Source organism: Arvicanthis niloticus, chromosome 22 (genome assembly GCF_011762505.2).
Source record: "Arvicanthis niloticus isolate mArvNil1 chromosome 22, mArvNil1.pat.X, whole genome shotgun sequence".
Classification (NCBI taxonomy): Eukaryota; Metazoa; Chordata; class Mammalia; order Rodentia; family Muridae; genus Arvicanthis; species Arvicanthis niloticus.
The window spans coordinates 51,674,549-51,697,779 of record NC_133429.1 but is presented as its reverse complement, the minus strand read 5'-3'; the positions used below and the strand labels follow the sequence as shown (position 1 = coordinate 51,697,779).

At 36.1% G+C, this 23,231-nt stretch overlaps 2 protein-coding genes across 3 annotated transcripts; both read right to left on the bottom strand.

Moving 5' to 3' along the window:
- Positions 1-307: 307 nt before the first annotated feature.
- Positions 308-1,314, bottom strand: Or10a7 (olfactory receptor family 10 subfamily A member 7). Its single transcript, XM_076919206.1, is given in 5 exon segments — positions 308-714; positions 717-937; positions 939-1,088; positions 1,090-1,158; positions 1,214-1,314. Coding segments are annotated over 5 exon segments (948 nt in total).
- Positions 1,315-15,439: 14,125 nt separating this feature from the next.
- LOC143436449 (olfactory receptor 6C74-like) lies at positions 15,440-22,965 on the bottom strand. 2 transcript variants are annotated; one of them, XM_076920832.1, is made up of 4 exons: positions 22,818-22,965; positions 21,739-21,864; positions 20,999-21,046; positions 15,440-18,291 (listed from the first exon to the last, which is right to left on the bottom strand). In XM_076920832.1, exon 4 carries the CDS (start codon positions 18,264-18,266, stop codon positions 17,328-17,330), a length of 939 nt encoding a protein of 312 aa, XP_076776947.1. In that variant the 5' UTR covers positions 18,267-18,291; positions 20,999-21,046; positions 21,739-21,864; positions 22,818-22,965; the 3' UTR covers positions 15,440-17,327. The 2 variants fall into 2 exon arrangements, with proteins under 2 accessions (XP_076776947.1, XP_076776948.1); XM_076920833.1 differs by lacking the exon at positions 21,739-21,864.
- Between the last annotated feature and the right edge of the window lie 266 nt (positions 22,966-23,231).

Sequence of the window (23,231 nt, the reverse complement as noted above, 5' to 3'; positions counted from 1 at the left end):
AAAATACAAAAGTGAGAAGAAAGATGGAGATGGAGCTTAATGGTAGAGAGCTTGTCAAGTATGTAAGAGTTGTTGGTTTGAATTCCAGCACTACAAAAAAATTTGAATGAATGAATGAATGATTAAACAATTGAATGATCCTATTAGATATTCTCCTTTCATTATTAATGTTGAAATATGCAACATTTTAAATGTCTTTTGGTTGTTAGGCTACTGGTGCTTCAATGACAACATATATTGGTAAAAAGGTCAAAAAGTTGCAGAAGATTTCCAAACATTCAAGACAGTTTCAGCTGCTAATACTAAATTAGTCTATTTGTCTATGAAGTTTCCTCTACTTTACCTTTTGAAAGGCTTCTTTCACTTCTTTGTTCCTCAAAATGTAAGTATCAGGATTCAGGGCAGGGTTGACTGCAGTGTATAGAACATTGTCTGTGTCTGGGGTGTGTAAACTCTCGGGTTGGAGACAAGTGAACAAGGCAGTGCCATAGAAAAGAGAAACAATCAGGATGTGAGAGGAACAGGTGGGGAAAGCTTTGTGTCTGCCCACTGCTGAGGGTGTTTACAAGATGGTCGGAATAATGTGGACATAGGAGCAAAGAATGAAAAGACAGGGAGTCATAATGAAGATAATGCAAAATATAAACATGGCAAATTTATTCTCTAAAGTATCCACACAAGCTAATTTTACCACAGGCATGATGTCACAAAAAAGTGCTGAATTGTTCCTGCTCCACAAAAGGGCAGAATAAAGACCCAGGTGGTCTGGGCTGATTCTACCAGGATCCCATTCATCCAAAATGCCCCCAGACAACTTCAAACAGATAAAGGGCCTATCCACAGAGTGTAATGCAGTGGGTAACAAATAGCCACAAAGTGATCATAAGCCATGGTTTCCAGAAAGCAGCATTCTGTCAGCCCCAGGATGGTGAACACACATCTGAGCTGCACAGCCTCCCACACTTATGGTTTTGAACTGCACCAGCACGTGTACGAGCATCTGAGGCACCACACTGCTGATATAGCACATCTCCAGAAAGGAGAGGTTGGCCAGGGAGAAGTACATGGGCATGTGCAGGAAAGATGGCCCAGATCACACACATGATGGTGAAGTTTCTCCCCGTAGTAAATAAGTAGATTGCCAAGAACACACACACGCGCACGCGCACGCGCGCGCGTGCACACACACACACACACACACACACACACACACAAAACAACAAGCTGTAGCTCTACTTGAGAGGAAAAGACCACCAATGTGAATTCAGTACAGAGGGACAGTCTTCTATTCTTTATGAGCTCAGAATTATACATCTGTGAAGACAATAGAGCAGGCAGATGGTCCCATAGGACACAGTCTGCTGCTCTAAGTGTCAATTACTCTCTACAAAGAAACTTTCCCACTATCAGTGTACTAACAAGAGAACAGAAACTTCACAACTCCTGTGAGGATGCAGATTTCTGTTGTGGATATTGTTCTATTTTCAAAGAAACTTGGATTAAAACATAACTTTAAATGTATTTTTAATTTTCTTTATCATATAGATATACTAATCATGTACTAATCTATTTAATACTTGACATATAAAAATGTTATATTACAAAACACTGTAAAATTGCATACAAAGTATCTCGTTCTGATTTTCTGACCTCTAGAACCATTCTCAAAACTACACTTGAGTGCCTAACAGAAAGAATATTCCAAGCAACATATTTGCAAGTCCATATATGTCTTATTCTCACTTAAGTGAAATAGAATGTTAACCAATAGAAAACTATGATCCAAGAATATCTATAACCTTCATCTCCTTTACACTGTATTGATGTATTTATCCAAGAAATTTTGACTTGGAGGACATACCTAGAATAAAAGGTAACTGTTCTTCTTGTTGGTATTCAGGGTTGCCTATAATTCCACTGTGACATAATGGCATACTCAACATTTTTACCTTGCAAGAGACCATAGGGAATTATATTCCTGAGTGGTATATTAGTCTCAAGAGGAATACTTTTTAAAACATAGCAGCAAGTTATGATCCTTACTCAATTTGGGCTTCATTTTCTTTTATATTTCCAGAGAAAAGTTGTTGTCAAATATTTCATTGAAGATTCAGTAAACCAAAAGCTTGGAATACCCAAGATACAACTCACAGACAACATGAAGTTCAAGAAGAAGGAAGACTTAAGTGTGGATGTTTCAGTCCTTCTTGGAAGTGGGAACAAAATACTCAAGGGAGGAAATACAGAAACAAAGAGTGGAGCAGAGACTGAAGGAAAGGCCATCCAGACACTGCCCCACCTGGGGATCCATCCCATATACAGACACCAAACCCAGACACTATTGCAGATGCCAAGAAGTACTTGCTGACAGAAGCCTGAAAGCTAACAAATACAGAGGCAGATGCTCATAGCCAACCATTGGACTGAACATGGGGTCCCCAATGGAGGAGTTAGAAAAAGGACTGAAGGATCTGAAGGGGTTTGCAACCCTATAGGAAGAACAATAATATCAACCAACCAGACTCACTCCTCCTCTTAGCTCTAGGGACTAAACCACCAAACAAAGAGTACACATGGAGGGACCCATGGCTCCAGCCACATATGTAGCAGAGGATAGCTTTGTTGAACATCAATGGGAGGAGAGGCCCTTGGTCCTCAAAAGGCTCGATGCCTCAATGTAGGAGAATGCCATAGAGGGGAGGAAGGTGTGGTTGGGTAGGTGGGGGAATCACCCTCATAGAAGCAGGGGGAGGGAGGATTGGATAGGGGATTTCCAAAGGGAAAACCGAAAAGGGGATAACATTTGAAATGTAATAAATAAAATACCCCAAAAAGTGGGAAAATATCTATCTATCTATCTATCTATCTATCTATCTATCTATCTATCTATCAACAAAGTGCTTAGACATGATCAGCTACAAACATTGTGAGGTATGTCCACCAGATGTCGCTGCAGAGCTTTTTGTGTTCTCAATTTTTCACTGTTTAGTATAAAGCACACTCACAGTACTGGTAATGTGAAAATTTAGTTGTAATTTTTTTTTTTTTTTTACAAAGGCATTTGTTGTAAGTAAACAATTTGAATGTATGCAATTGAAGATGTGTACAGTTTGCTGTAAATTTGTGGCTATATATACCCATTGTAGATTATTACTTTTATAGGTGAACAATGCTACTGCTAGATCACTGCACTTGTTATCAGCAACTATTTTCTACTTGTTCTTGACTAGTGGCAACTGCATGTAGAGACCGAGGAGAAAATATTTGCTTAATTTTACATATGCATTGCTTTATAAAGTAAAAAATTAAATTGTAATAGTGAATCAATTTATAACTTAATAATTATTTAGACCAAATATAGCTCAATATCTAATGTACTTGCATAATGTACTTACATCCTAAGTTCAATCTATACCACCAGAAAATAAAAATAGTTTAAAATCCAGGCAGTAGCACTTATAGTTACTATATTTAGAATGTTTTTTAAATTATTACATAATTATTTCTTAAACACTGTGTGTTGGGGGTGTGTATGGTGGGGAGGATACTGCCATTTGGACAGATGTTCCCCAAAGGCCTACCTTTGTAAAATTTTGGTCCCTCAGATAGCATCATAGATGGTGGTACTTTTGAGATGTTTGTTCTTACTCAGGACACTGAAGCTGTGACCAAAAGGGAACTGTCAGATCCTGACTTTCTCCTCCTCTTACCTCCCCTCCTTCTCTTCCTCTCTTTCTTTCTTTCCCATACTTTACTTTTTTGAACAAGATGCAATTAGGCATACTCCTACCATGATGTTTTCCTCTTATCATGTGCCATAAGACAAAACAAAACAAAACAAAGAAACAAATCAATGGAAAGCTCAGTATGAACTTGGACTTGAATCTCAGGATGTGAGTATTAAAATAAAACCTCTCTTTACTTTAAGTAATTCACATCATGAATATACACATAGTTAATTGTTGTTTTAAAACAAAATCCCAGATGTATGATTTTCCAAATGAAGACTCAGGAGCCAGATGCTGTGGTGAAAGCCTGCTAGCTCAGAGAGCCGGAGAAAGCGTCCATTTGACCTTCCAACTCTATCAATGGCCCCAAAGGAAAAAGCTCTGTTTCCTTCTTTATGCTGCTTAAATACCTTTCAACTCAAAAGACCCTTCTGTTTACTTATGTTCACTTCCTGTCAGCTTGGTTGTTTCCTCTGCCTTTTGACCTACTATGGCCGAACCAACCACCCAGCAAGACTCCCTGTACCTGTGTATAAGCTTTTATGGTATTTGCTTTTATAAGCTGCCCCTGGGATGGACCCCAACATAAGAGAGACATCTGCATCTATTTAAAATAAGACTTCCATTTTGACTAGGGGTGGAGTTTAAGTTCCTAAGACCTTCCTGGAAACTGAAATTTTACTTGGCAGAAAGAAGTGTATGTGGGTAACTGACATCCTGGTTGGCAAGTTAATACATCAATGTTAGACAAGTCCTATCCTGGTAGACAAGTTAGGACATGAATATTATACAAGGCAAGTTCCCTGCCACAGTTGAATGCACCAACCAGTGGGAACATGATAAATGTACAACAAAGACAGGCTCCTAAGGAAATCCCTTATCCCTAAATCCTGATTGGTGGAATAACTTGGCAAAGATGTTTGTGGATTTTAGGCTTAAAAATCCTGTAGGATCTTAACTCAATGTCACGGTTCACTTCCTGAATTTGGACCATGGCTCTGATTGATCAGTCTTGGAGTGTAGGATCATTAAACTATCCCTGTCTGATGGAGATTGGTGTTTGTGTGATTTGTGAGGCAATTCCTGGACCCCAACATGAACACATATCCTGCCAGAGTAAAGAGAAACAGACCAACAGAAAAACATCTATTCTGAAAATCATGTGAACAAATGATAGACACATTAGAATATATTATTTTATGTAATGAATATTCTAGAATGTTAGTAAAACTGTATTTACAGGTTTCTTTTTTTTTTTTTACGGTTTTTTTCGAGACAGGGTTTCTCTGTGTAGTCCTGGCTATCCTGGAACTCATTCTATAGATCAGGCTGGCCTCGAACTCAGAAATCTGCCTGCCTCTGCCTCCCAAGTGCTGGGATTAAAGGCGTGTGCCACCACTGCCCGGCTATTTACAGGTTTCTATCATGCCTTATAATGTGCAATGGTTTCTTTCCATTGACAATGCTCTCAAGTTACTCTTTTTCCTTGGGCTATAGCATACAAAAGAACTAGAGATATTTCTTTCCATTTAAGGTCAACTCTAATAGAAATGATAATATTCTTCCACTTTTTAAAATTGAAAATAGATTCTTCTTTCATACAATATCCCAACAACAGTTTTGACTCTCTCTATTCCTCCCAGCTCCCCCCACCTCACCTCTCTCCCAAATCAACTCCCCTTCCATGTTCCTTCAGAAAGAAGTAGGCCTTTGTGTCAACTTGACACAAACTAGAGTCATCAGAGAAGAAATAGCCTCAGTTGAGGAAATGCCTCTATAAGATCCAGCTGGAAGACATTTTCTCAATTAGTGATCAGTGGGATTTGGGGTGGGCTTGTGAATTGTGAATAGTACCTTACCTGGGCTGATGGCTTTGAGTTCTATAGGAAAGCAGGCTGAGCAAACCAGGGGAACAAGCCAGTAAGCAGCATGGCTCCTGCATGGCTCCTGCCTCCAAGTTCCTGCACTTTTTGAGTCCCTGAACTGACTTCCTTTGGTGTGAAAAACAGTGTGGAAGTATAAGCTGAATAAACTCTTTCCTTCACAACTTACTTTTTGGTCATAGTATATTGTAGCAGTAGTAGTAGAGACCTTAACTAAGATAGCCTCTAAGAGACAACAACCAAACATGAAAAAACAGTATAATTTTTAAAAACTCTGTGTTGGCTATTCATGACACTCAAGTGGAAGAAATTCATGCAATGGACTCCTTTTGTAAACTTTTTTTATGCTTTGTAAACCCATCAGTCCCTGAACAGGAAAATCCACCAATCCCTGAGCTCCCAAAAGCTCAGGACTTGAAATCCCACCAATCCACACACTGGAAATGTCTGCCCTAGAAAGCTATTCCACCCCCTAGTTCCCCAAAACACTATACAAAGGCTCTGTTTGCTCAGGTTCCTGCTGGCCACTCCTGAGAGAAGGGGTACCCACCCCTGGATTCATCCCTCTACACCCTGGGCACTCCCAATAATTCTCTTTTATAAGATTTGCTGCCTGGTGTGACTTTCTCGTGGAAAGAAGCCAAGAAGCAATGATGAGAAGGGAGAAAGCAAAGAGAAGGAGCAGGGCTGAGGTTCCTGAGCTCCTGAGTTTAGCTGAGAACACCCTTCCTGTTTCAGGATGCTCTTTATTGGAATACTGTCCCATCCCAGAGCTGTGGTTCCTGGGCTCCTAAGTCCTAGGGCACCTTCCCACCTGAACAGGAAGGCCAACACTCCAGAGTTTTAATTAAAACTTCCAGTGTGAACCTTTCAGACTGTCTCTTCAAGGTTATGTCCTCATGCCCATCCTTGTCTTTTTATAGTGCTAATTTGCAGTTGAGACTTGGGAGGTGTGTTTCTCCAGTAAGAAGCAAAGCAAAAAATCTGCTCAGGACACACGCACACACACACACACACACACACACACACACACACACACACTCCAAAAAGTGTCTCTGATGTTGGAGTAATAGAGGAATGCAGGCACAGTTTTTTAACTCTAACACCTGGAAAGCAAACTGTTAAGTAAAATACATATTGAGAATTCTGCATATTCCTAATTTTCACAAAATCTTGGGCTTAAAATACAAACCAACTTAGTTGATTATGGGTGAGAGTGATTTAGTAACAATACTACCATGTTACTGAATTCATGGTCTGTCTATGCTTTTACTGCACTCTCAGTAGTTTTGTTATAATAATTTGGAAAATAATATACTATGAAAACCAAGTTTAAGCTAGCAAAAGAAAGTGACATATCATGGAGATGGCAGGGTTTAGGATCCAAACCAAGTCAGTGGTTGGTGTATAGAGGCAAAACAGAGCAACCTTTTTAAAGCAAAAAATTACAAATTAATTGGGTTAGGGGCAAGGGTTGAGGCAACCAACCAGGTACATGCATGTTGCATATTTCTCACTGTTTATTTATATATTCATTCATTTATTTATTCACTTTGCATCTGCTCGCTGCCCCTTCCCAGTCAATCTCTCCCACAATCCTTTCCCTATGCCCTCTCCCCTTCTACTCTGAGCGGGTGGGAGCCCCAATGCCCAGGGGAGTTTTTACCTTTTTTTTTAATACCTGGTATCTTAAGTGGGTTACTACCTGTCAAATACCCCAGATGGCTTTCTTGATAACAGATGTCAATTTCTGTGTATCCCAGCTGGATCCTAAGCAACAAAATGTAGGGTGGGATATTGTGTTCTAGGTTCATATGGGGCACTTTGGTATCAGAAGACATTTCTAAAAATTCAGCTGTTTCTCAGAATTTACTCTAATACAAAATGGAGACTATATACAAGATGGAGTCTCTGAAGCTAAGGAGGCCCCCTATTGGGGCTTCATGACTTCATGCTTAATAAAACTTAGTCTTCCTAATCAGTTATTTTCAGAACTGAAAATCCACAGAAAGTCATCAAAATTGCATAAAATAAACATGTAATAGATAAGGTTGATAAACCCAATAGGTATCAGATCATACAGGACAAATTAGGTAGAAAAATCATTTGGTCTTTTATCTGAGAGAAATGGAGACCATCACTTCTATTTAAATATGTTGGTGATACAGTGAAATTTGCAATTTTCACTAGGATTGAATATTGGAAAAGATAAGCAAGTCTGTCTAAATGTACATGGGAGTGATAAATAAATGGTCAAAGATAATGGTTAGATTTTATCAGAGTAAATAAAGAATAGATAAAATTACTATCATTTTCTATTGTAAAACTCACTGTTTTATGAAAGATAAAGCAATAGACATATGCTAAAAAAGAAGCCTAAGATTTTTTCATCCACAACAAAATGGAAGTTGTAGAAATTAATGCTAACATACAGAAAAAAGTTTTGATGATATTTTCAGCCAAACATTATTATACATTTAATTTAAACATGTCTAGTTTGAAATGCCTTAAACTTTCAAATGAGGAATAAGATAAAACTTGGATTTCCTATTTCAAATTGGTACACTGCAGTGCTAGTGTTTATGATATGGCAATGAAAACAAAACAGAAATATTTTATCTTTATAACATTTGTAATAAGAGAAGCAAGAGTTGACCTTCATGTTTGTATGGAATAGGTACGAACACCCACCTACTAAAGAAATTTATAATAAGAAAGAAAGCAACTGGTGAAAACACTGGATATTGACCTTTGCCCTCTACATGAATGTGCACACACATGCAGATATGTATATGCAATAGAACTACAGTGTATGAAATATTTTCATGACCTTAGCAAGCATCAGTCTATTAATAACATTTTATTTTTTAAAATATTTTTAATTTCAGCTATCTTCACAGTCAATTCTTCTTATTTATTTCTTTGAGATGACGGTTTGTTCTTACCATTAGGAAATACATCTATTTCCTTAAAGGGGCAAGCATTCTCTTCCAAAATACAAAGTTTATTTTACACATACCTTTATAGAGAACTAGCGGTTATCTTACTAAAATAGTTGAAAAGGTTTAGAATACTAACAAGGAGGAGCTCTGATGGTAAAGTAGATAGGTTCTATAAATGTTGCATGTTATATAGGTTTAAGAATAGATGTTTTAATTCAAAGTTTAATAGCAATATTGAAGCAGAAATTTTTGGTTTCTTTGGAGACTCTGTTGTGTTATATAGTACTTTTCTGGAAACTGTCTTATGAGAGGATGTTTTGCTGAAGCAGATACCTGAGAGCATGTTGTGCTGAGAACAGACATATGGCGTTTTTCTGGAAGTTGCCTGATGATGTTTTGCTGGAGTGGATGATTGAAAGGACAGGTAATTTTTTGTGAAGAGTATAAGTATAACCCAACAGACAGTGGATGGTTCCTCTTGCTGGTCATTTTTGGGCTTCACTGTCACTGGTCTTTGTTGATAATGCTCTGAAATTGGTTTGCTTTGCTAGTCTTTGTTGGGCTTTTTTTTTTTTTTCCAATCTTCACTTTTGATTTTATAGGGAGAAATGCATCAAAAACCTTCTTGTGATATTTTGGTGACTTCTTGCTGCTTCTTCAGACTCATGCCAATTGGCAGAGCCTGATAGTTTGTTCTGGACTGCCACTGCTGATTCATGTTTGGTACTTTGCTAGTGGACTGGACTACTGACAATGAAGATTGGAACCACCCCAAAGAACTATTTCTGAACAGGTCCATATTCTCTTTGTCCTAGTAACCATCTTCCTCCTCTACCTTTGGTTGGTGTTCTATAAGAGAGGTTGAAACATTTAAGAACTTTTATTAAAGTAGATATCAGCCTATACAATGTGCTATGAATAAGATAGTCAATGATTTGTAGATTCTGAAATGAGAAACTATGTGAGCATTGATGACTCTAGTCATTAAATTCTTTTTTTAGTCAAGGCAAAATATTTAAATACTGCATATATGTAACTGGCTTTCAAATAATGGAGTGAAATATTTAAACAAAAGATTCATTTCATCCAAAAGGAAACTATGAATAGTTTCAGATTTTTCCAACAATTCTTTATTCCCTATATATTGCCCTCTATATAATCATCAGTTTCTATGACTCTCAGAACAATATTAATTACTAAAATCAACACAATTAGAACACCTAAAACTTTCAATAAAATGAATTTGCAATTCAATTGATGTCTTTCATTTTTTTTCAGCCCATTTTTTCTATTAAGTTTAAACAAGAGAGATGAGGGAAGCAGTGACTGTGGAACACCCTACTTTTCTTGAGTTTTAGAAACATTTTAGAGGCCTGTTATACATTGCTATGATTCCTCTGATCTACGCCCACTAGATCTCTTCCTTATTAATTATTTTTATTTTTCATATGCATTCAGATAGTGATATAATAACCTTAAAAGCTCTGTCTTCTGCTCTTCAACTATTGTAGAAAAGTATTAAATTTACAGAATATTTGAATATCTTAAAAAGATATCTTAGGAGGGTAAGTACTTGTAAAAACATGAGGATCTGGGTTCAAATCCCTAGAAGGCATATTAAGTCAAGCACATTAGTATGCATTTGTAATCCTAAGCTACTTTTGCTAAAATGGGAGGAAAAGGACAGGAGATTCCTTCAAAGCTTGAAAGCCAGTTAGTCTTGGAGAGGTAGCAAACAGGAAAACCCTGTCCCAATTAGAGTGGAAGGCAAGGACCAAAATAAATATCTGTCACTTGATCTCTACATGCATGTGTGCCATGAGGTATAAGCCTTTCCCTCATGACATACACACACACACGCACATGCACACACACACACACACACACACACACACACACACACACACACACACACACACAGTTTTAGTTTAGTTTTTATTACTGTGATCAAGACCATAACCAAAAGCAACATTGGAAGGAAAGGAATTATTTAGCTTACATATCCTGTGCTGCAGTCCTTTGAGGGAAGCTAAGAAAAGAACCTGGAGGCAGAAACTAAAACAGAAGGCATGGAGGAACACTGCTTACTGGTTTGTTCTATGGCTTTCCCAGCATTTTTTATTACAGCACTCCAGAACTCTGCCCAGTGATGGCACCACAACATCAGACATTAATCAAGAAAGTGCAATCAGCTTTGCCTACAGGCCAATCTGATACACGCAGTTTCTTACACGAGATTCCTTCTTTTAAGCTATTTCTAGGCTTGTGTCAATTTATAAAACATAATGATCACATACATAAAATGTTAGAATACATTTTGCTTTTAGTTTACAAGAATTAGAATATGTAATTCTAAGAGCCAGGAGCTTCATACTCCCTTGTATAAAACGAGCTATTTATAATGATACATTTTCTTGTGAATAGGGGTTTTAAAAACTGTGGGTACAATTTATCTTTCAATTGTTACACCAAGAAAAGAGAATATAAATAAGTAAAGAGAAAGACAAAATAAACCTAGTTGGTTATATTCAATTTAAATAATAGCTTATAAAAATGTTACACATAAGTTTTAAGCATTATTAACTTTTAAACATGTTTGATACATATGTTTTCAACTTTTTATTCACAGCCTTGCTTCAGGAGATAAAAGTAAAGAAAAATTTTATATGTGAAGTGTGATTTACAGAATACTATAGTGTTAAATATTTCAAAATAAATTAGTTGTTTGAGAGAAAATAGAATAATTGTAAGATGAAATGATTTGATTATATTTTTCTCCCATAAAGAATCTGTTTAATATTCAGCCACAAGTCAGGACTTTGGTATTTTCAATGGACAGAACAAAAAATGATACAGAAATGATTAATACATGAGATAAACTCCTTATAGTGTATATTCAAGCTGTATTGATCAGGGTTCTCTAGAAGAACAGAACTTATAGTTTTATAGGATTTATTAGAGTGGCTTGTGAGCCATGATCTGATATTCCAATGGTCTCTCTCAGTGGAAAGTCCAAGAACCCAGAAGCTGTTTGGTACATAAGGCTGGATATCTCAGTTGGCCTTTAGTACATCTTAGAATTCTATAGAAGCAGGTTATAATACCAGTGTTGGAATAGACTTGCCTGTAAGAGTCAGGAAAGCAGTCAAAGAAAACGCTTCCTTTTTTTCCCCTTGTCCTTTATATAGTCTGCCAAGAGAATGTATGAAATTAAAGATGACTGTTCCTACCTCAAATGATCCAATTAACCAAAATTCCCTCAGGGGTATGCCCAATGGCTTGGGTTTTTAGTTAATTCCAAATGTAGACAAATTGACAAAAAAGAATTGCCATCACAAGTCTATCTCTTGTCAACTAGACACACAATCATACCTCTATATCATAATTAATTTCAAAATGAAAATGAATTCCAAGTCATAATTATGCCTAACATGATATACCTATCCCATGTACAAATGAAAATACATTATATATTTAGCTTGGTAATAATTACACTTAACATGACATAGTTAATCCACTTAGAACCAATGTACCTTAAAGGACATTATTTAGTATATAAAAACTTAAATATGAATATGAGTCATATTCTCTCAATTGATGTTACATTACATGATAAAGAAACCAATGAAAAAACACAAATATCTGCACAAAAATATACTTAAAATACAGTAGAAACGGTCATGCTAAGTATAATCTTCATTTCTGTACCTGGTTATATGGCCCTAACTGGTATTTATAGCTACGTTCGTTTATTCCCCATTCTGTATTTTCTCCACCTTCAGCAAGTGCTTCCAGCAGGTCTTGCTTCTTTTCCTGGAGGAATCATCCATACCTTCATTGCTAAAAAGTCTGAGTACTTTGTCATCCTGCCTGGATTGATTTGCTGTAGCTTGCCATTAACTTTAATCATAGGACATAGTAATACCAAGAGATGCCTAAAAAGATCTACTGCACTCCAGACATAATCTTGTTTACCTCTATTGTAGACAAGCAATCCAGTTTCTCCTTGGTAGTCTAGATCAATCACCCTTTCTAACACTATTATTTCTATTGGCTTAGGATTATTAGAAGCCCAAAGAGACCAGGTGGAAATCTGAGTTTCCATTTTAGTAGAATGTGTGCTGTATCTCATGACAGGCAGCTCTCCATTCTGGAACTAAAACTTCTAGGCCATTAGGATTTAAAGTCTTCACAATAGTAAGCAATTTTTTTTAATGTGTCCTTAGGAGTAATAGTGAGTAGAACCATTTTGTTTTCCAACCCTTATTCTAGGACCTATGAGTCCTGGTTTTGGATCCAATACCATATATTGGATGCTGAGTCAAAACCTATACTGTCTTCTGGAGAATCCTGACCTAGTTCACCAACCCACTTCTACCTAATTGGCACTGCACTGTACCTACATCTTCAAGAGGTTATTTTATTATTCTTTTAGGCCAGATGCTTCAGAAAGGTGGGAAAAATAGTAAGAATAGTGGATTCCATAAGCATGGGACCACTGTTGCACTTCTTTGTCTATGAAGTGAGACCCTTGGTCAGAAGCAATGCTATGTGGAATACCATGACAATGTACAAGGAATTCTGTAAGTCCATGGATGCTGGTTTGGGCAGAAGCATTACATGCTGGAAAGGCAAATTCATAACTAGAGTATTGGCTAAGACAAAGCATTGACTTTTTCATGAAGAAAGTGGTTTGATATAGTCAGTCTGCTATCAGGTAGCTTATTGGTCACCGTGGGGAATGGTGTCCCTGGGGCTCAGTGTTTTTCTCTGTTAGCAGACTTGATACTCAAAAACAGCTGTAGGCAGGTCAGTCTTGGTGAGTGAAAGTCCATATTGTTGGACTCATGAATAACCTCAATTCCACCATAGCCACTGTGTACACGTGTTCATTAGCAATAAGGATGGCTGTGGAAGGAAGCTGACTTGATCATTCTATCTACTTATTAAGTTTGAAATACTGAACTGCCATTGTTATTCATTTGAATTCTGCATAGGACAAATTGAAGGGATGAAGTGGGAAGCACCACCGCTTCTTCTTTCTAGTCCTGATGCTAGCACTAAAAATTGCAGTTCCTCCTGAGAGGCAATACTGGTTTTGTCTCATTATTTTCCCTGGCAGAGGCAATTGAAAAAGTTTCCATTAAATCTTTCCAACAAAATAGCTTGTATGCTACAGTTTTGGGAACTAATATAGAAATCATGACACCTTCTAAGTATATATACTCCATTATACATTCTGGGAATAAAGAAATAACCCCAAGATGAGTTTGGGAATCTACTGGACCCACTGTGAGTTGGATCAGTGAAAGTTCTATTAATCATCTAACTTCCATCAGATCCTATTTTAATTGTTTCTTGGATCATAATATTTCATGGAGTCTCTCAGAATCAGTGTCAATTCAAAACCAGACTCCAATAGATACTGGAAAGTCTGATTGTTTCCTTTTCCCTAGTGTACACTTACCTTTGTAAAAGGAAGTAGGGAAAGTCTGAACAAAGGCTTTGAGGGAAGCTCTGGAGAAAGGCTAAAAGTAAAATTCAGGCATTTTATCAATGTCCTTCCTGAGGGGCACTTTCCTATCCATTCACTCATGATTTCTCAATCTGCAAACTGGCTCAAAATAGGCAAAGTCATAGGAGGAAATGATATTCTTAGGGAAGTCAAGAATCCTCTTCTTGTTTGGTCTTCATTTTGGGTAATCATAGGACAAGCTGGTGGGGCACATTACTATTTCAATGTGAGATATTCACTTCTTTATGAAGTCAAATCAGGGAAGTAAATCATTTTTGATCTAGGAAGTTCTAAAACTATTGGATGTAGTTCCTCTGATAAGATTTCAATATGCTCATGTACTACTATCATCTCAATTTGTTCTGATAAATTTATGGGGTGATGTTCTTTATACTCTTGAGAATAAGCTGTGTGCTAGTATATTTCTATTTTAGTGGTTTTAGACAGAGTAGTTCCATTCATGTCTCTATCCATGTCCAGAGTCATATTCCATCTTCAAAATAGTCAAAAGCTGGTTTTAAAACAAAATCTCTTGGGAAAGAGCCAGAAAAACCATTGGGTTACAGAATATGGAATAATTAGGGCAAGGCAACAACTGATAGCAACATGGACATTTTTTTCCCCAAACAAGATTCACAGGACAAAAGGGCTCACTCTTTATTCTACAAGAAAAGAAAAACTCCAGATTCATACAATGTTTTGTGGATGGGACCTGTAGTGACAGGACTGTGGTGTGATTGCTATGGGGTACAGATCTTCTCTAATGTGGAGCAAAACTAGGCAAGAGATGAGTAGTGTCATGCAGGGAATGAGAATCACAGTCACTGCCTCAATATTGCCCATCAGAATGACAGCTCTATGCACCATGGGAGACAGGGGAAGCCTACAGGACTTGCCTTTCTATAGTTTAGACTAGCACAGACAACCTCAGGAGACTTTACTAGTAAGAGTTATGACCCAGCTTCCTGAAAAACAGACCAGAATACATGAAGATATCAACCAGTGACCAAATCTCCCTTCAGTTTGTGAGAGTTTATTATTTCTTTTCATTCTACTGATTCATGTCAACATAGACCAGTGCTATTCTTTTCTCTCAGCTACCTTCTAAACAGCTGAACATATATTTTTCTACTTCTCCTCAAATAGCATTGCTGCCTGTATGATTGTCTATTGGAATCAACAATGAAATCAGATCAGAAAATTTCAAATGTAATTTACTATATTATCATGTTATATATTTGTGTAAACCTGTATTTTCATAATGTGAGAAAGTAAGACTACCAAGAGAAAGTTATTTATCAAGACACCTGAAAACTGTGTTAGGAAAAGGAATCGTAAATACTGTGAAATACTTAGTAAAAACATGCTGAGTAATATTCTACAGTAATATTTTTAATGTTAGTTTTCAATCTAGATGTTCTCACCTAGAGATACAAACATAGATTTCTGGACTTTGAACTTAAATAGATATTAATGTCATATCTCACAAAACACCAGGAGGAAATACCATGAATAAACTAGTCATAACATACTAAGATCTTACATATAACAACACAGGCCTGAATTTCAGGAACACTAGGTCTTTTTGAAAATTTACAAAATTTGATAAGACTGTTAGAAATCTTAGTTTTGAAGGAGTAAATGTGTATTTAATACATAACATGTGTAAGTTATGAAGTATAGTAATAATCTCCATGAACTCTTCTCTAAGAACAAGATTATACCTACTGTTTTGAAGTCATCTCACTTCCTAAATTCATCTTATGACTCCACCCCACTCCATTCTTCTTTGCTTTAAGAAGGAAAAGTGTGTATTTAAAAAAATTCTTTCAGAAGCTGTGTTTGTGTTTAAACATTCCAATTTTCAAACAAAACAATTATTATTGGCTTTTGAATAAAAAATTTAAAAAATTAAAAAGGATTTATATTTCAAAAATTGCAGTGTGAAAAGTAAAACACAAAACCCACATGTATTTAAAAAGCAGCTCATGAAATACAATGTATACCTGCAAAAGTATTACTGTCTATTCTATTTACTTTTTGAAATTTTGATAACTAACAAATTAACTTTGATTGTCTTTGAGTCCCCATTTGATGTTGATTAGTAGTTAAAAATTCCCCTTAAGTGGAGGACTTGATTTTGAAACTTTTTTGTTTTACAAGTTGAATGGAACATCTATCTATACATGTATATATTTCTCTCTTTGTCTATTTGTTTATGTGTGTCAAAAAGTTATATCTGAAATATACATCACAAAAGCAAGTTTAAAAATGATAAATGATAGAGTTAGCCTTGTTTTTATTTAGTAATTTTTCACAAATCATCTCTCATGATCTCAAAGAGTTTAGTAAGTTACTCAAAATTTTGCAAGCAGCAATACCCATTTTATTGCTAAGATTTAAAGTGAACAATATGACTTCCACAGTTCCATTTAGATACATCTAGAAATATTTGTCAAATATAAATAGAAGAAAAAAGTAGCACTACCTTTGAAGGAGATCAGATATCTTTTGTGAAGTCGGTTCTGTCAATTTGCCATGTGTGCATAGGGACAAAATTCAAGTAGTAAGGATTAGCAACTAGTGCTCTAATTGGTAAGCCATTTTGCTAGTCTTCAGTTTCTATGAATGAAATACATTTTAAAAATTAGAAGGATGTAAATAAAAATAAATATTAAATAATGCCTCAGCCTTATACAAATTTTCATAAACACAGAGTAGCTTAATAATGTTCCCATTAAACAATACACTAAATATAACATAAAATAAAACAAAATTTTATAGGTTTGACTAATTGTATTTTTAAAACTCATTTTTTGTAGTTTGTAGTGTTGGGGCTCAAAACCAGGTGAATTTATATTGGGCGATTCCTCTACAACTGAGTCAAATTCAACATCATAACTATAATGTCTATTTAACAAAAGAGACATTAAAAAGTAATGTCATTTTCTATTATTTCCCACTTAGAAAAAAGAGGAAGGTTAGATTTAGGAAAAAATGTCTTTAGATTTTTGGATTATGTACAGGTGAGATCAAAGCTCAATAGTACTGTGTTGCATTAGCATGTATAAAGCCCTAAGTTAAATTAAATCCATGCTCTCCAAAACATAAACTTAGCTTCTTTAGAGCAAAATTTTCTTGGAGATATAAAAATGAATAACAAAACAAAATGAGGAAAGTGAACCAGACTTATCTTAGAAATAATTAGTGTCATTTAAATCTCCTTTCTTCATTTACTTCATATAAGGAAATAGTATAGTTATTTCTTTGAGAAAGATACAATCCTGTGGATTGTATTAATGAATGCCTTTTTCACTTGCTGATTCCTCAAGGTATAGATAAAAGGATTCAGAAGTGGAGCCACTGAGGTATTGAGCACAGAAATTCCCTTGGAAATAGATACTCTCTGCTTGAATGAAGGTTTAACATACATGAAGATGCAGCTGCCATATGAGAGGGATATTACAATCATGTGAGAAGAACATGTAGAGAAAGCCCTTTTCCTTTGGCTGGTTGAAGGGATTTTTAGAATTGTCATAGCAATGTAGGTGTAAGATATAATCACCATTACCAATGTAAGTAAGAGTGTCACCAAAGCTGAGACAAATCCCATCATCTCCAGGAGCTGTGTGTCTGTACAAGAAATCTGAAGGAGTGGAGTGGTATCACAGTAGAAATGATCAATAATGTTGGAAGCACAAAAATCAAGATCTAAACCTAACACGAGTGGTGGAAAGATGACAAAAAAACCAGCAAGCCAACAACTGAGGACCAGCTGTGCACAGACTTTATTGTTCATGATGGTCATATAGTGCAGGGGCTTGCAGATGGCTACATATCTGTCATAGGACATGGCTGCCAGCAGGTAAAATTCTGATGCTCCAAGAAGGAAAGCAAAAAACACCTGAGTGGCACAACTGTCATAAGAAATGGTTTTGTCTCCTGTTGCCATAGTAACAATCAATTTGGGGATGCATGTAGTAGTGTAGGAAATCTCTAAGAAGGAAAAATTCCGAAGGAAAAAATACATGGGTGTCTTCAGGTGACTATCCACCAGTGTGAGTGTGATGATGGTCAGATTGCCAGTGATGCTGAGCAGATAGGTAAGAAGCAGAAAGATGAATAACACTACTTTCCACTGTGGGTCATCAGTCAAACCTGCTAGGATGAAAATTGTCACTCTTGTATGGTTCTTCATTGTGATTCTCTGACTGTTAGCATATCTAGATGGAAAAGAGAGCAGGTGGAGTTACTACAAAACTGTACTAGTGATAGGCCATGTAGAGGTACCATAAGCATTGCAAAAGCCAGTTTTCAGACAGAACAACATTTCTAAGGAGGGCTATATTAAGAAAATAGTAGGGAAAGTGTGGAAGAGCCTAATACCTGGGCACAGGAGAATACTTCCTGAACAGAACACCAATGATTTATGCTTTAAGATAAAAAATTGACAAATGGGACCTCATAAAATTGAAACGCTTCTGTAAGGCAAAGGGCACTATCAATAGACAAAAAGACAACCTACATACAGATTGGGAAAAGATCTTTACCAGCCCTATATCTGATAGAGGTTTAATATCCAAAATATACAAAGAACTCAAGAAGTTAGATTCCAGAGAACCAAATAACCTTATTAAAAGTGGAGTACAGAACTAAATATACAATTTTCAACTGAGGAATCTCAAATATCTGAGAAGCACTTAAAGAAATGTTCAACATCCTTAGTCATCAGGAAAATGTAAATCAAAATGAGATTCCACCTCACACCAATCAGAACGGCTAAGATAAAAAACAGGTGACAGTAGATGATGGCAAGGATGTGGAAAAAGAACATTACTTTATTGCTGGTGGGATTGCAAATTGGTAAAACCATTTTGAAAATCAGTATGGCAGTTCCTGAGAAATTTGGAAATTGTTCTACCTGAAGACCCAGCTATACCACTCCTGGGCATATACCCAAAAGATGTTCCAACATATAACAAGGACACATGCTCTACTATATTCATAGCAGCCTTATTTATAATAGCCAGAAGCTGGAAACAACCTATATGTCCTTTAACAGAGAGATGGATACAGAAAATGTGGTACATTTACACAATGGAGCACTACCTAGTGATTAAAATAAATGACTTCATGAAATTTGCAGGCAATGGATGGAACTAGAAAATATCATCTTGAGTGAGGTAATCCAGACACAAAAGGACATGCATGGTATGTACTCACTGATAAGTGGCTATCACAATGCCCATACCAAAACCTACAAACCATATGGAGCTTAGAAGGAAGGAAGACCAGGGTACGGATGCTTCAGTCCTGCATTGAGGGGCAAACAGGATGACCTTGAGAGGTGGAGGGAGAGTGGGGCTTGGGAGAGAAAGAAGAGGGGAAGGAAATAAGAGGGGCAGTATCAAGAACTGGAGGAGACATGAGGGAGGTACAAAGGGTCTGGAAATTGAACAAAAATATGTAGCTGGGGGGAATAAGGAACTGGGTATAGACACTGAAGATTCTCAGACTCCAGGGAAACACTGAGGATCCCAGAACCCAACAGGGATGACTAGCCAAAATGTGCAGAGAAGGGGGAGATAGAATCTGTAGAGACCACCTCCAGTAGTTAGGCACTGCCACTGGTCAAGGGTTGGGGCCACCCACTCATCTCAAAGTTTTTAATCCAGAAATGTTCCTGTCCAGAGGAAGAACAGGGACAAAAAAATGGGACAGAGACTGAAGGAAGGATCAACTGGGGACTGCCCCACCTGGGGATCGATTATGTCAACACTACTGCTGTGTTTTAAACGTGCTTGCTGACAGGAACCTGGCATGGTGGTTCCTTGGGAGGTCTGGCCAGAAAGTAATCAATGTAGATGTGGATGCTTGGAGCCAACTATCAGATTGAGCTCAAGGAACCTGGTTGGAGAGCTGACAGAAGGACTGAAGGAGTGGAGGAGAATTTCAGCCCCATTGGAGGAGCAACATAGGCTGACCTGACCACCCAGATCTCCCAGAGACTAGACCACCAACCAAGGAGAGTACCTGGAGGGATCCATAGCTCCAGATACATATGTAGCAGAGGATGGCCTTGCTTGACAACAATGGGAAGTGAGACCCTTGGTTCTGGAGAGGTTGAATGCCCCAGCATAGGGGGATGCTGGAGTGGTAGGGATGGAAATTGTGGGTGGGGGAGTACCCTTATACAGGCAAAGGGGAGGGGAGGGCAGATGTGGGATGAGAGGCTGGTGGAGGGGTAACCAGGAAGTGGGATATCATTTGAGATGTAAACAAATTGAATGATTAATAATAAAACATAAAATAAATTAATAAAAATAAATTAAAAGAGGAAAGAGAGAGAGAGAGAGAGAGAGAGAGAGAGAGAGAGAGAGAGAGAGAGAAAACCTTCTCCAGGGCCAATATACCTTTCCAGTTTATTAAAACCATCTATCTGAAATATGTGACTTTTGTTCTCCATGTTTTCAAGATCAATATACAATCTCAAAATTGAAAATGAATAATGTAGACAATTTTTATATTTTCTATTATATTGAATTATTGGAGTGATTCTATTTACAGTTTATATAACAATTTTCATTGCTTTGATGTCTATTGTCATTCCATTTTTTGTTGACTTTTTCTTCCAATACCACTCCATTAGTAACAGTTTGACATCATTAGTGTCTATAGTAAACTACTGTGGTTTCTTAAGACTCTAGTATCAAGAAAGTGAATGTTGAATTAAGAACACAGCCAATGAGAAATACAGTTTTTAGGAAGTTCTATTAGGTGGGATGATAAAAACCTGGGTGGAATCTGAGATACAAGATATTTAAAGATGGGAAAATGAACTTGAAGTGGAAACATTTAAAGATACATGCACACATATATAAGACAAATTTTAAATATTTAAAGTTTTTTTTGTATATTTCTAAAGCTTACATTTTTATGGTTCATCTTATGTAGAGATTGGCAATATGAATACATGACCTGCAAAAAAGAAGTATATTTGTTAAAATAAAAAAAACATAGTATCAAATAGCATGGTTCAAAATTTAGTTGACATGTGTTTACCTCATAGTAATATTAAACTTTCTTGTTAATATTTGGCTAATGAAAAATTTAAAAATTTGCTCATGTATGTATTTGAGTATGGACATCAGAGTTCAGTATCATGTGCTTTCTCTATATAGTCTATATATATGCATTCCTCTATATAGTCATCTCCTCAGCTCCAACTATGATATTTTTCAAGACATTTAACTAGAAATACAGAAAGTTATCCTAAAAACTGGTCTTTAATTTTCTCCTTTTCATTCTTAATATAAAAATGGGAATTAATGCACCAAGAAATTTAAAATTTATAGTAAATTCATTGAAAATAAGGAAACATCATGTTTTCTAACCCTCTCCCAAAAAAAAGAAAAAAGGAAAAAGAAATAGAGGATATAGCTCAGTGTAAGAGTGCTTGACTAGAATATCAAAGACTCTAGGTTTAATGGTGAGACAGAATTTCATGGGAAGAGCAAAAGGGAAATATGAGAAAAGATATTAAGTATATGTAGATACTCATATATATAGAAATGGCACTATTAATAAACAAAATTATTTACATTTACACAGCTAGTAAGTTGAATGTCTAGTATTAAAAGTAATATGTATCTCTTGGGAAAACTTCTTACCTCAGATTCTCATCATCAGACACATAGATGATTCTATTTTTATGATGGGCATGATATTCTATGATATTATTTTTGCCTTATGGATATTATAGTAATTATTTAAAACCTCTGATGTATTTGTTATTCCTAGGAGGGGTTGTAGATAAATAAAATAAGACATACAAGTGAAAAAAACTAATTTCAAATAACATTAAGAAATGTTCACATAAAACATTTGGATTTTATGATATGTCTTACAATGAGAAGCAAACCAGGAACAAAATATTTTCAAGATAATTAGAAGAATAGAAGCAAAGTTCAGAGTAACCCTATAATCTGCATAGAAGTAATGAAGAAACTTCTGCTATCAAACCTTCTATAACATCACAGTTAACAAACATGGATAAAGAAGATCATCACTTTTATTGGACATTCCCACACATTGAGAGTCATGAAGGCATCTCTTATAAGTTTCCCTTGTGTACACAGATTACCTCAATGGCAAAAAGTAGGAATTCATACATCTAAACCAGAAAATGAGAGTATTATTATTTAAGATCATTCATCTTAACTTCTTTAACTTCAATCACACTGATTCCGGAATTACTGTAAAAAAGTACAATTCACACTGAAGTCAAATCTATGAGTGAACTTTCATTTAGTTGTATCATCCATTATGAGTGTCAGGTTAGTTTAAAATAGAAGAAAAAGGTTTTTGTTGCAATTATAAATATAATCAAAGCTCTTATTCATCTTATTTTTCTCCAAATTTAAGTTTAAAGGTAATTAAAAAAATATCAATAGTTTAATAGAAACATTTTCAAACTGAATTGAATATTCAGAGTAGAAAACATTTTTAACTTTTGCAAATGTTTTTATCTTTATGAATCCCAAGCAACTGTGTAAAAATATCTAAAAAGTATAAGCATTTATCTGAAAACACACACACACACACACACACACAAAAGAGATACAGATACATTCACAATTGTACTTGAACCAGAATCAGTTTTATACTAAACTGTTGCTGATAGGGAAAAAGACACTCCACTCTGCTCTGAATGCACTTGACTTTAAAACACAACATATGCTTTCCTCACCTACTAAGACAATCTTGTAGACAATTTTGTTAGCAATTGTTTTGCAGGGAGGTGGTTGTGTTTAAGTTCTCTTCTTAATGTAGTTATGTGGTCCATGCATTGAATAATTTTCTATGTACCGCCCAAACTTTCATATGAAATGCATCAATCCTAATTTCAGGGAGTTTTCATGTGTTCATTTCCTGAATTGAAACTTAAAGAGATAATGAAAATTCTCATGAGAATTGAGATTAGTAACCATATTTCCCTAGGAGTCAGCACTTTTCTTGTTATCCAAATGCACTCCCTAGATAATCTGTATTTTTAAAAACAGTATTCTCAATAGAAGAATCTCAAATGTCTGAGAAATGCTTAAAGAAATGTTCCACATCCTTAGTCATCAGGGAAATGCAAATCAAAACTACTTTCAGATTT